At 32.4% G+C, this 13,529-nt stretch overlaps 1 protein-coding gene across 2 annotated transcripts in view; it reads left to right on the forward strand.

Moving 5' to 3' along the window:
- PTPRQ (protein tyrosine phosphatase, receptor type Q) overlaps positions 1-13,529 on the forward strand; it is a 251,518-nt gene that overhangs the window by 48,372 nt on the left and 189,617 nt on the right. For both annotated transcript variants that reach the window (XM_025403263.1, XM_025403264.1), the window contains 4 exons: positions 1,128-1,377; positions 3,016-3,144; positions 5,996-6,142; positions 12,206-12,378. In XM_025403263.1, the coding sequence (XP_025259048.1) occupies positions 1,128-1,377; positions 3,016-3,144; positions 5,996-6,142; positions 12,206-12,378 (699 nt within the window). The remainder of the gene's footprint in view (positions 1-1,127; positions 1,378-3,015; positions 3,145-5,995; positions 6,143-12,205; positions 12,379-13,529) is intronic.

Below are 13,529 nucleotides of genomic sequence, written 5' to 3' on the forward strand. Positions count from 1 at the left end.
AACTTATATTTTCACATTTCTAGCATCTAGATACTACATTTTTACCAAAGTTTTACTAGTTATTTGATTAGTTATGGTATCATGTTATACACAAAGTTTTATTAGTTATTTGATTACTTAGAGTATCATGTTACACAATTGGCCTTATTCAGGCAGAATACAGGAATGGTTTGAGAACTCAAGAGTGAGAGATTCAAATCATTTAGGGAATTGTGAAAAGACTTCATGAAAGGAGTAACATTTGTGATACACCATGGAGCAAGGACAGATAGAGATTGTGTGATGGTGGCATTCCCAGTGGAGGATACTTTATAAAGCCCCGAGGTGGAAAAGTATGAGATATAATTGGAGAAAATATTTTACTTCCATGTGACAGGAGGGAAGAGCACATGTAGGGTAATAGTCGAAGTTAAATTTGCAGAGGTAGATTGTCATTGTTGCGCATATCTTGGGTAAATAATTTGTTGTTACTCTGGTCATTGATGATAAACCTCATAATAGTAATGCTTTATTATAGAATAAGCATCGTAATTTTTAATTATAAGATAAGCATAATAATGCTTTTCCTAAAATCATTTTAGTAATCTTTGTGTTATTATTAATGGAAACACAGTCAAACAGTTATTTTTGTTGTAAATACTTTAAAAAGTCTAAAAATCTTCTTTTTGAAATTACGATATATTTCTAATACATGCAGACACCTAACATATGAGCTAGTGGCATACTAGTACTTTTTGGGACTTATGAGAAAAAAAAGATCATTAACAGTAAGAAAGTGGCATTTGAACATACACAAGAGTAAAATTATTTCAGCTCTTTGGCTCTTACACTGTTAACATGAAGCTTAAAAATTCTTACAAATGATTTTGCTGTAGTTTTACCTTTATTTTAAGCCACTTGAAATTCTATTCATAAAGGTTAAGGTATAAGGAATACAATAAATATGTTCTCTTCTAAAACTGCAGACATAAATGGGTACAATTAAAATCTAGCAAATTTGTCCATAACTTGCATGTTATGTGTGTATGTATAGCATAAAAGAAAAAGAAATGAATTACATGTTCTTATTCTCATGTTCACCAAGAGATACAGTGTTATTTCTCTATTGATATTATTTTATTTACTAGGAGAATAGTGAATCTTTTTTATGGAGTACAGCCAGCCCTTCTCCAACCCTTGGTAGAGTTACACCTCCATCGCGTACCACATATTCATCAAGCACGTTGACACAGAATAAGATCAGCTCTGTGTGGAAAGAGCCTATCAGTTTTATAGTGACACACTTGAGACCTTATACAACATATCTTTTTGAAGTTTCGGCTGTTACAACTGAAGCAGGTTATATTGATAGTACGATTGTCAGAACACCAGAATCAGGTATGGTTCACTTTTTGTAGATAAAAAGATTTAAATGACTTAGAGAATAATGTTTTATTTATATACATATTTCTTTTTAATTTTTACCTTTCAGTAACTTTTTCCCCTAATAATATACCACAGGCATCCCATCAGGGGTTTCTTCGAATTTCTATACCCTTTTATATTATAGCACAAAATAAGTATTTAAAAGGAGAAAGAAGATTTGCAAGAAACAATTCTTGAGCTGCTGACCCTGATCTTCATATAAGCTTTTGTCATTTTATAATCTCAGCATTTTTTTTGTAATCACCTTTGCCATTCTAAATGATTTATAATCATCTACACCTTCTCTCACTGTTATTGCCATTACCAAAAGCAAAAATACCTGCACTAGCAGAATGACTATGTGATTCACATTTTGGTATCAGATACGAGCAGTAGCTAAAATATATACCCACTTAAATCCCATTTGCACTGCAGTTTCCTCATCTGAAAAATAGAGACAGTAATAGTACCTTCCTTAGGGTGCCAGGGTTAAAATTAAATGAGAATAATTAGATATTATTATTACCACTAAATTTTATGAGAACGTATTTTCGGAATGGTATTCATACATTTAATTATAGTACTATATCAGTATTCATGTAAATATATGTATTTATATATTTCATATATTTATAAAATTTCATGGATATTGATATAGTCCCATAATACATGAGGTATTTATTATATGCATAATATATAGTTGACGTATTAGATATATCATAATGTAGTATCAGGCATTAGGTTGTAATTGCCAATTTCTGAGGTTATTGAAAATTATTGGTAGAGTAATTTCACTAAAGCATTTTTTTCTAATAACATAGCTGTTGGCTTCTGTTATTTTTCATTTCATATAAGTTTGAAGTTTTTTGTTGATTTAAATAACCATCTTTGAATTATACCATTTTCTTCTTTCATACTCTTTACTTTTTATACAATAAAAAATGATTTCATAAGGGTCATACAAGGTGAAATTTGGTAGATAATAATTTTGTTTTGAAAAATATTTGGAATTGTTTTATTTCAATTAAAAGAAAGAATAAACATCTATGAAAAATAGAGTAATTTAAAATGTCATTATTATTTTCATATGTTACCAATGTTACATTTGAATCCTCCAACTGTAGGGTATAAATTTCTTCTTAGAACAAATACAAATATTGATAGAAAAAGTAAAAATTATTGCTAATAATTTTTGAAGCTTATTTTCTTGAAACTTCTACCTGTGTTAATAAGAGAGAAAATGTTTATCAAGCCAGATATCCAGACTTTGTGGAACACAATATATATATGCAGGTATAAATGTTTCAAGATAATGTAGCACTGACAATAAATATATTACAATGAATATTAGAATGAAACTGGCACAGTGCAATAATATACAGTATTAAATAAAGTAGTAATTGTTAAAAATAAGTTTATCTGATGATCCAGCATGTGTTATTCACAATTTTCAATTATATTCCATTTTTTCTTTAAGTTAAAAAAACTCTTTGCTTTCAAGTGTGATATTTTATTTTCCTTCTTTGCCTTTGTGTTTTATTATGTGTATTTAATAGGGTGCACTTTAATTTTAAATATATATTATGTATTTATTTTCTATGATTATTTTAGTGCCTGAAGGACCACCACAAAACTGCGTAACAGGCAACGTCACAGGAAAGTCCTTTTCAATTATATGGGACCCACCAACTATAGTAACAGGGAAATTTAGTTATAGAGTTGAATTATATGGACCATCAGGTAAGCCTTAATTGGTTTTGTGTTTGCCTTTTGGTGTGAGAATAATAAAATATGTTACCAATATCAAACTCTTTTTAAAAGTATCAGACTCTTTTTAAAAGACTCTGATGTTGAAGCAAACAATAGGAAAGTCATAAAGAAAGTGAGGTCCTTTGATTTTTTAATTCAAAACCATAAATGAGTATAAGAATGACAAAACACTATTCATATTCCACATTTCATGTGATGCATGTGAAAAACTAGAGATAACTCCTCAAGAAAAAAGTGCTGGTGGAGATATACATCTTCAAATATTTGAACAAGAAGGCCTTGGCTTACATTCATGAAGAACAATGGACTTTGACTATATTAAATTAGATTTCTATTCACTGCTAGGAGCCTAGTTTTTAATCATTAGAAAGAGCTCTCTAAAAATAACATGGAAAATCTCTGTATCTTCTGCTCTATTTTCCTGTGGACCTAAAACTGCTTTAAAAAAGGAAGCCTATTAAAATTTTAGGCAGCTTTATAAAGTGGCAAGTTCTCCATCTTTGTAAGCAAGCAGGACCTGGGCATCCACTTGCCAGAGATATTTTGAGAGGTTCAAATATTATATCATTAGAAGTGAATTGTGTAAAGTCTAAAATTCTCTCCTGATTGAGATCCTATGTTTCTATGAAAGAAGTTTAATTCTAACAGTGATGAAATAACATAAAGCCACATATTATCATTTATTTGGGGGCATTGAAAAAGATACAAAGTTCCAACTCATTTTATTTTGCAATTTCTATGGTATGAATCACTCATCACCATCATGAGTAACTTTTATCTTTCATCCCTAAGTAACTTATGCTCTTAAAATTCTGAAATACTTTTACTCTGTAAAAAAAGATAATTCCCTCCACCCACCCATCCAATACACAGAAACAGACATGGATACACAGCTCCATCTTTTCTATCTGATAATATTGTTCAATACTTGGCTGAAGTACTCTTTCATTTGTGAGACTGGCTGATAAATCAAGTGAGAGACATTTAGCAATAATTGCATTTAGCCTAATGGGAGTGATCACGTGCTTCCAGTATGGTGGAACATATGGGGTAAATACCTAACTAATTAGTTTAAGAGCAAATGGAAGAAGATCACTGGAACAGTGGGTGTTAATGGAAATGAGGAAAATAAGGAAAATATTAATGATATAAGAAAAACGAGAATTACTGGAAAGGTATCTGTGTGAGTAGAAGGTGAGATCTTTTGCTCAAATGTAGCCATTGGTTTGAGATAAGAATACAGATGATTTGTCCATACTAATAGATGATTTGTCCATAATTTGTTCTTATAGGCTGTAAGGCAGAGTATATGGGTATAGATGCTGGTAAATATATAGTTGTGTTGGTGGGAGCCTGTGGCAAATGTTTTCTAATTGGTTTACTTTTTTCAGTGTAGTGGAAAGCAAGACCATTAGTTGGGAGTGAAGATAGGGCAGAAAGTATTAGAGGTCTGAGCAGAGAAGAGTAAGTGTAAAATAATCATCTAGAAGAGTAGAGTGATTGGACCATTTACTATGTAAGTTGAGTAAGATTCCAGGCACCACGTAGGGCTCATTTGAGGTTTGGCTACAAATAAAGTGATATCAATTAATGGTTTTGTGCTGTAAACCAGCTCCCTTCAACTAGAGAAGGGCAAGGGAATTGGAGGCCTGTGTAAAGCAGTGATTATAATTGAAATTGACACTGAAGCTGGGTAACGAGTGGAAATCAAGTGGTGAGGGGCCAAATAAAAGAAAACAAAAATAAAATACATGATTAAATCAATGGATTGTTGATTTCAGTGGATTTAAAGAATTATCAGTTCAGGATTACAGAGGAAATGTAAAGGACATAGGCAAAAGTGGTTAGAAAAAGTTGCGTGAAATTGAGATTCTTAATGATACAGAGTAATTGATGATAGTAGTGTCTAAGTTATGATCTTGAGGGAGTGGCTGAAATTCTGGAAAACTAGATTATTTAAGGAAATATCTAAGTAATTTAAGGATTATCTCTCAGGATATTAAAATCAGCACAAATTAAGATGGTAGCCTTGAACCAAAGCTGGACCATGAAAGTAAATGAGAGTAAATGACCCTCAGGTTAGTAGATTATGACAACTGTGAGGGCTAGTGGATGTCACTGGTAATATAGTATTTAAAGCTGTGGGCTTTTATAAGGAGAGACAGAGGATAGTGAATAAAGTGGAGCAATGAGGAACAAGAACAACACTACACCTAAAGGCCTGGTTACTTGAGAGCTGTGGGGTGAAAACAGACTGCCACCATTTGGATTGGCTGCAGGGGAACAAAAGCAGTGTTCTTAGGAAAAAGCCAGTTTGTAGTTAGAGCAAGAAGGTAAAGGAATCATTTAAAGCAAAGTCGAAGATTTAAAGAATGGTGCTGACAGACTAAGGAATTTTGTTCAGAAGCTAAACTAGAAATATTTTATAAATATATGCTCTTATAAAAGATAATGAAATTATTTAGCATTTTAATTGAATAAATTTGAGTATAAAATCTGGTCACTTTTGGAATCGATAAAATTTGATGCTTCCCTTTTCAATATGTCAAAAATAACCTGATAATTCAAAAGGGCTTTATGATTTAATAAAAGTAATTTTAAGCACTGGAACATTTTCATGTTCTTTCATTTATTTTTGTTAAATTGATATCAATGTACTACTAAGCCACATGTTTAAAATATATCCAGTTTTGATATTATAATAACAAATTTTAGTGCATAGGTTAACACTTGAATTGTTGTCCTTGGCTCTGTACTTAAATGTGAACATGATTGCATGCTTGATAAAAAATAATCCACAGCTGTCTTCCACTTTTTGCAGGTCGCATTTTGGATAACAGCACGAAAGACCTTAAGTTTGCATTCACTAACCTAACACCATTTACAATGTATGATGTCTATGTTGCGGCTGAAACCAATGCAGGGACTGGGCCCAAGTCAAATCTTTCAGTATTCACTCCACCAGATGGTAAGAACAGGGAATGAGTGATATATTTTTGGTATGCTTATGAACTTCATAAACGGGTAAAACATGATATTAGAAGCAATTTGTTTTATATTTACTTAAATCATATTTTTCCTCATTAAATTACTACCTAATTCATTCTGATGTGTGTTCTCCAGAACATTAAACTCATAGCATACTTCATAATAAAAGGAACCCAAGATCAGGTAAGGTTAGGAAATAACCATACATAGTATTGGCCAGTTAGAGATTCACAATAAAATTTAGCAAAACCTTAAGAAGTCATAAGGTAAACAAACACATTTAGTATGGTTTGACTACATTTTAAAATGTGGAATCTATTTTTTCTCACAGAGCTAGTGTTTAGAGGAATTCCTATATTCCCAATGCTTTCAACAAAATGTGTTTATAATCAAAACGGGATTCTAAGCAAGTGAAGATTCTGAGTGGATGCATGATACAGATTTACCAGTATTTACTGAAATTATGAAAAGAGTATTTTTCCTCAAGAAACTTCCTTATAAGTATTCATTAAACATCATTGTTTTAGGTGAACTATACTTTAAAAAAATTGTTTCCATACTATTTCACAACACACCTTTCTGGCCCACACTGAACTTGCTAAATGCCTTCATTTCTATTTAGGGATTCTAATTATGGAGAAAAATAACAGTAACTTCTTATAACACATTAACACTTGGAAAAGATTCCAGACTTTGTTTGTGTGGAAGCTAACAGACAGTAACTTATAAATGAAATGTACACATGTACACACACACACACAGGTCATACATTCATCATTCAAGCATTTGACCATTAGAGGGCAGTAACTATTAGGAAATGTTGTACTTCTCCCCTTTAAAGAAATAATCATTGATATTTTGTTGAAAGAACATAAAAGTTACGTTTTATCTATTTCAGATGAAAATTCTGACATATATATAGTTTTAGTATACATATAAGAAAGTTATACATACTCATAAGGAAAATGTTATTTTTTTGTATTAAAATTTTACCATTGTGTTTCTATCAGAAGAATCTTAGCATTGTGTAGCTTCTCCCTTAAATCTTAAGTTTTCCTTCATCTCCACCTAAAAGCTGCTCTTAAGCATTTCCTAGGAAGCTAGACAGATTTACAGATACTATCAAATAAAGCAGAGCCCTCGATTTTGGTCTTAATAGAGTTTTCTCAACCAACTCAATGTACCCACTGATTTCTATTCTTGTTATACAATTAAGTAAATCCTGAACTACTGTCTTCTTTCAAGACCAGCTGATTTTGGTGCTTCCAAACAGAATCCACAACTCAATAAACGTATTTTTTTATTGTCATCATTCTTGGACTACAGCATTTGATAAAAATGGGGAAATAGTGCATATGCCGTGTACAATGCCATGTTATTTGTCTTGGATTATTTTAAAATTTACTTGCCTTAATTTCTACATTTTTTATCCAGAAAAGAAGTAGAATCTTAAGGTCATCATTAAGTATATTTCACAAGGCCTATTTTTCACACCAAATCATTTTAAGTCGATGACTCCGTTCGCCTGTATAAAAAGCAATTTGTCCTGTGTTTCATTCTGTTATCTTCCTGAGTCACTCCTCCTGTAGACCACACACTGGTGGGTCTTAGAGGGGCCTCCTGGCAACTGGTGGGTTCCACCAAAGGCAGGGTTGGCATGGTTCTTATATCCTCATGCCAGCCTTCATCCATAGAGTTCTCTGGGGATAGTTCAGCCTCGGGAGCTGCTTCAATGGAATACTCTGTCAAATGCAGTAAATGTAGCTTTCTACTTCTGACACCACTAATTAATCCTGGTTCCAGTATTTAAAACTTTGAAATACATGGATCTTTAAACTATATGAGAACAATGTGATAACTTGTTAGAACTATCTACTTTCAATTTAAAAATGATTTCTTAATTTTATATTATCCTTTTCATTAATACAACAGGGTTTTTAGTATTCTAATTAAAGTTACTTAATTTATTTTCTTCTCCATATTTAAACCAGTCTATAATCTATTTAAAAAATAATTAGGACTAGCTTGCTTCTTTTAAATTACCTTTTAAAACAATTGGTGCTCTTATAAATACTCATAGAAAAATGTTGCATTGACCTCTTATAGAGAATGTTATGTGCTATTACATTACAGTGGAGTTAATTTCATTACCCCTGGGGATGTTATGGTCCATAGTCTACTTTGAAAGAAAATCAGCATCCTATTATTTTAGTAGTTCTCTTATATATTTCCTAAGCCTTCTATATGTCTCTTAATATTTTGATGAGTAGATTTCTACATAGGCATGAAAATAAATGATTTTGGGAAAAAAGATAATAATCTCCAAAGCTATAAAATGTCATAGAGTTGCCTATTCCAAAATCAGATAATGCTGACAAATGTAACATAGGCAACAACATTCTTCTAACTTGTGTGAGGGGTAAAAAAAATAAGCAAACTGTGATGCTTCAATATTGTCTAATAACTTTTCTCTCAGGGTAGTTTAGCATGACCATTTCTTAAAAGCAGACAAATTTCTGAGATTCTTGTTTACTCCCTCTTAAATAGACCATGGCAGTGTAGACGTTTGTCCTCAGTGACTTAAACTTGTTACTTTCTGCAAACAGTAGTAAAATCTTTGTAGGAAAATAACTGAGAGCCTGCCAACTTTGTGTTTTCAGGATTTGCAGTGGCTTTAATTTTACTACTTGCTTTTCAAAATACACTTGTAAAGAAAGTTTAATTTGCTAGATAATGGCAAAAATGATCTTAATGTATTTTCTTTTACCTCAATGCTATTTGTCTCTGTTTCATTTCTTCTCATAGTTTTTCATTTGAATACCTCAAATCATTTAGAATATATTTTAATAGATCATATATTACTGTGTTTCTAATGTATTAGTAAAGTTTATAAATATATTAACTCAAGAATGATTCTTAGGTAGTCTATGTATTTAACACCTTCAAAATTAAAATTATTTTGCCCTTATCTAGAAAATTCATCATTGAGCAGCATTAATTTTGAAGTTGGAAACAAATGGTATTGGGGTAAAGAAAATATAAGATTTTTTGGTCAGATGTGTAACTTATTTCTCATTTGATTGTAAAATTTGTAAATATATTGACTTGAGAATGGCTTGTAGGTATTTCCTGTGGATAACACCTTCAAAATTGATGCTGAACCATGAATAATTGCCTTGCGTGTTTGATTATCTTTAGTTAATTTTGTATCAATATTAAAGTCTTCTCTAGTTTCCTCATAAGAATTTGTGGTCTAACAGATCAAGTATCTTTTTAAAGACGAGATACTATGCTATCTACTCCATTTCCTTTATCCCCTAAGCTTAAATAGGAAAACAAAGATAAGTTTATAGTCATTCTTTTTATGCAAGTTTGAGGTATATTTTAAGGTAATATAGAACCACTTAATCTTTACTTGGATTGTAATTTTTGCCATTAAGTATCATGGGGCAATACTTACTAAGAAAGTAAGTATTTAATATATGGAATATATAGAAATATATATTCTAATTAAAAGATAAATAGTGTCTGCTACTACTCTTGGGTTTCACTAGCAAAATAAGAGACAGTAAAATATATATATTTTTCTGCTGTCCTGCATAATATTTGATATCTAACACATTAGTGTGTTGCATTGACTTGAACTGATCATTTCACTTATTTTTCAATAGGCAGGGTTTAGTTGCCTGATTAATATGATCAATGTAGTCATTAGCTGGTTTTTTTTTTTTCAGTGGAGATTCTACATCAGTTCAAAATAAATGGAAAAAATGCCAGATCTCTTCTGTGACTTAAGTTATGCAATACTGGCTATTGTTTTGTCTGCATGAAAACTGTAAAATAAAATTTTAAAGAAAGATGGAATGAGAGCTTTGCTGTTTAAATAGCCATGTTATTTTACACCACCAAATTATTTGGAAAGTTTCTCCACCCTTGAAAAATGCATATTGGTAAATTGCATGTTGGTAAATAAGATGATACAAACATGAGCTCTAGGTACAATATATTTTAGTGAAATAAAACTCATACTAGAGGTGACTTGTGCAAAGGGCTTTATCTGTCTTATTCCTTCCTCTGTCCTCAAGTGCCTAGAACAGTGATCATATGATCAATGCTCAGTGTGTTGAATGACAAATGAATGGCCCAGTGATTGTCACGATATCTAGGGAGTCTTTACTGGTTACTTCATGAAGACAAAGGAAAAAACTCAATCTAAGGGGTGAAAACTTTGTATAGTTATAGTTACTATAAAGCCAACTTAAGCATAATTATATTTCCTCATTATAAATAACATATATGGGAGTTGTAAAATTATTTTTCAATTCCTTTCTGTTGTCTTAAAAAGAAAGGCGGTCATTTTTCCTTTGTTCCCTTTTAAGACTATATGCCTGTCTTCTAACTAGAATTTGCTAAACCTGTACCACTGCCAGATAGCTTGGGGAAATTAATTTAAAGTGTAACAACAATCTGATCATAAGGGATCATAATTTTATGTCATTTTCTCTTTCTTAAAAGTTTTAGAAATTTGAGAAATTTTCTTGAACTCTGTTCCTTATAGTAACCTGTATAGTAATAGGAAAGCTATAATGACACCCATTTTATAGATAAGGAAAGTAGAGTTTGGAGGGATGAATGAGCTATTCATAACCACAAGTTGAACTGTAAATAAAAATGGTCAAAAGCCAGGGGATGTTTATTTTTTGCCCATTACTCCTGTGAAACTGGGAAGTTCCCTAGATGTCACTCTTGGTGACTTTACAACTAGAATTTGCTTTAAGTTTTTTTTAATTGTATTTTATTTTAAACCAATTATTGGTTTGTTCCTATTTTTCTTTACTATTGTAATGAATAAAGGCCCCTGAAATTTGAAAATAACATGATTATTTTTAAAATATCAGAAAAAATCAATCAACTCTTCAAACAATTTCATGTAATAAATTAAAACGCAATCTAATTTAACTTACCAACCATATTTCATTGCATTCCTAGTCTTCTGAATATTATTTTTCAATCTGTTGTTACAATTTTTATGAAACCATCAAGATTCAACTGGGCATTAATCATCTCCAAATAGGCATATTCTCAAGAAAATTATTTTCATTAATTAATTTATTTCAGACAAATGTTATGACTTTTATTTTGGAAAATTATTCTGTTATTCTGCTCCTTACTTACATTTCAAGAACAATGTTTAGAAATTTAGTTTTAAATATCCATGTATTTAAAGACATTTAATTAAAAAAATTTATTATACTTTAAGTTCTGGGGTACATGTGCAGAACGTGTAGGTTTGTTACATAGGTATACATGTGCCATGGTGGTTTGCTGCACCTATCAACCCGTCATCTACATTAGGTATTTCTCCTAATGCTATCCCTCCCCTACCCCCCACCCACCAACAGGCCTCAGTGTGTGATGATCCCCTCCCTGTGTCCATGTGTTCTCATTGTTCATCTCCCTCTTATGAGTGAGAACATGTGGTGTTTGGTTTTTTTGTTCTTGTGTTAGTTTGCTGAGAATGATGATTTCCACCTTCATCCATGTCCCTGCAAAGGATGTGAACTCATCCTTTTTCAAAGACATATTTAATTTTTAACAAAATAAATTGTTTTTGTCTATTTATTTATTTATTTATTTTGACAGAGTCTTGCTCTTTCTCCCAGGCTGGAGTGCAGTGGTGTGATCTTCACTCACTGCAACCTCTGCCTCTTGGGTTCAAGCAATTCTCCTGCCTCAGCCTCCCGAGTAGCTGGGAATACAGGCACGCACCACCATGCCCGGCTAATTTTTGTATTTTTTAGTAGAGATGAGGTTTCACCATGTTGGTCAGGCTGGTCTTGAACTCCTGATCTCAGGTGATTGGCCTCCCTTGGCCTCCCAAAGTGCCGGGATTACAGGCGTGAGCCACCGCACCCAACCTCGTCTATTTTCTAATAAAATTGTTTATATATCTTAAATTGTGAGCTAAGAATGTAGGCACTTTTTTCACTTGAAAAAATATTTTTAAATTCCCCCTTTTTTCTTTTCTTTCTTTCTTTCTTAGTTCCAGGGGCAGTGTTTGATTTACAACTTGCAGAGGTAGAAGCCACGCAAGTAAGAATTACTTGGAAGAAACCACGACAACCAAATGGAATTATTAACCAATACCGAGTGAAAGTGCTAGTTCCAGAGACAGGAATAATTTTGGAAAATACTTTGCTCAGAGGAAATAATGAGGTATTGCATTTTTATTTCACTTATTGGCGAGCCCTTTCTACTTGGTTCTGGCTCTGATACCTTTGAAGATTTGCTAGCACCCACATATAAAATTTGCACTTACTAGTACAAAGTAAAGTAAATTTGGGGCATGTTGATAATCTAGTTAGATCATATTTCATTTTAGGTCCTATATTATCAGTTAAGTGCTATTATTCATTTTCATCGTATGAAAAATGTTAATTGTGCAATTAAACAGGACTAAAGGTATTTTCATAAGTTAATATTATTATTCTAAATTAGTTAATGAATTGTTTGGAAACTCCTGTTATGATTTAAGTACTCCTTTAAAGGCTGTGCTTGCAATTTGGAACAGTTGCCAGTGAAGGGCACAGTAATTTTAGTAGCTGTTGTTGACAAATGATTCTGTTCTCTTTGGTCTTGGGAAGCTAAATTTCTCAGAGTTGCCTCTTTTTTTTTTTTTTTTTTAAAAAAATTACATTTAATTAAGAAATCACATTACTAAATAAAATAAATTTAAGTCATTTCCTAGATTTTAAATAAGAGGACCAGGATCTTTAGGCAATGTGTTTGCTTCTATTCACACTGGAAGTCTTATTTTTTTCCTTTTGTTTCTGTTAGGAAGTACAGGCAACACTGATTTTTCTTTTCACTGTCTTTGTTCACCTCACCTCACCAACTGTTCACCTGTGAGACCCTTTCAGCCTCCAGGCTAGTCATGTCCAGATACTGGCTGCTCCCTGGGGCACTCAAAGAATAAACATTCTTAGGACCAGTGCAGCAATCACTGGGCCTTAAAGACAAACATGATAGTTATTCAGCCCCTGGCATCTGCTGTTTTGTTTCAGAGTTGCTGCTGCTTCTACCTGTGCTGTTATTTTTCCCCACACGTGCCTTCATTCTATTTCTAGTCCCAGCCTTCCTCTATTTCTGGCACTTACCTGTACGTGACAGTTGACCTTACCATGTGCTCAATGCATTCTGGCCACCCAGGACTTACCACTCCAAGTTGCTCACCACCTTCAACCCAGGGTTAAATTTTAATCCTATGTTGATTCCTTTCCTCTGTGCAAAAGATGTTGAATTATGCTTTCTGTGATACTCTAGTTGACAACTCAGGCAAAGGGCAAAAGCTTAACCCTTTGCTCCTG

This window comes from Theropithecus gelada, chromosome 11, assembly GCF_003255815.1.
Source record: "Theropithecus gelada isolate Dixy chromosome 11, Tgel_1.0, whole genome shotgun sequence".
Taxonomy (NCBI): Eukaryota; Metazoa; Chordata; class Mammalia; order Primates; family Cercopithecidae; genus Theropithecus; species Theropithecus gelada.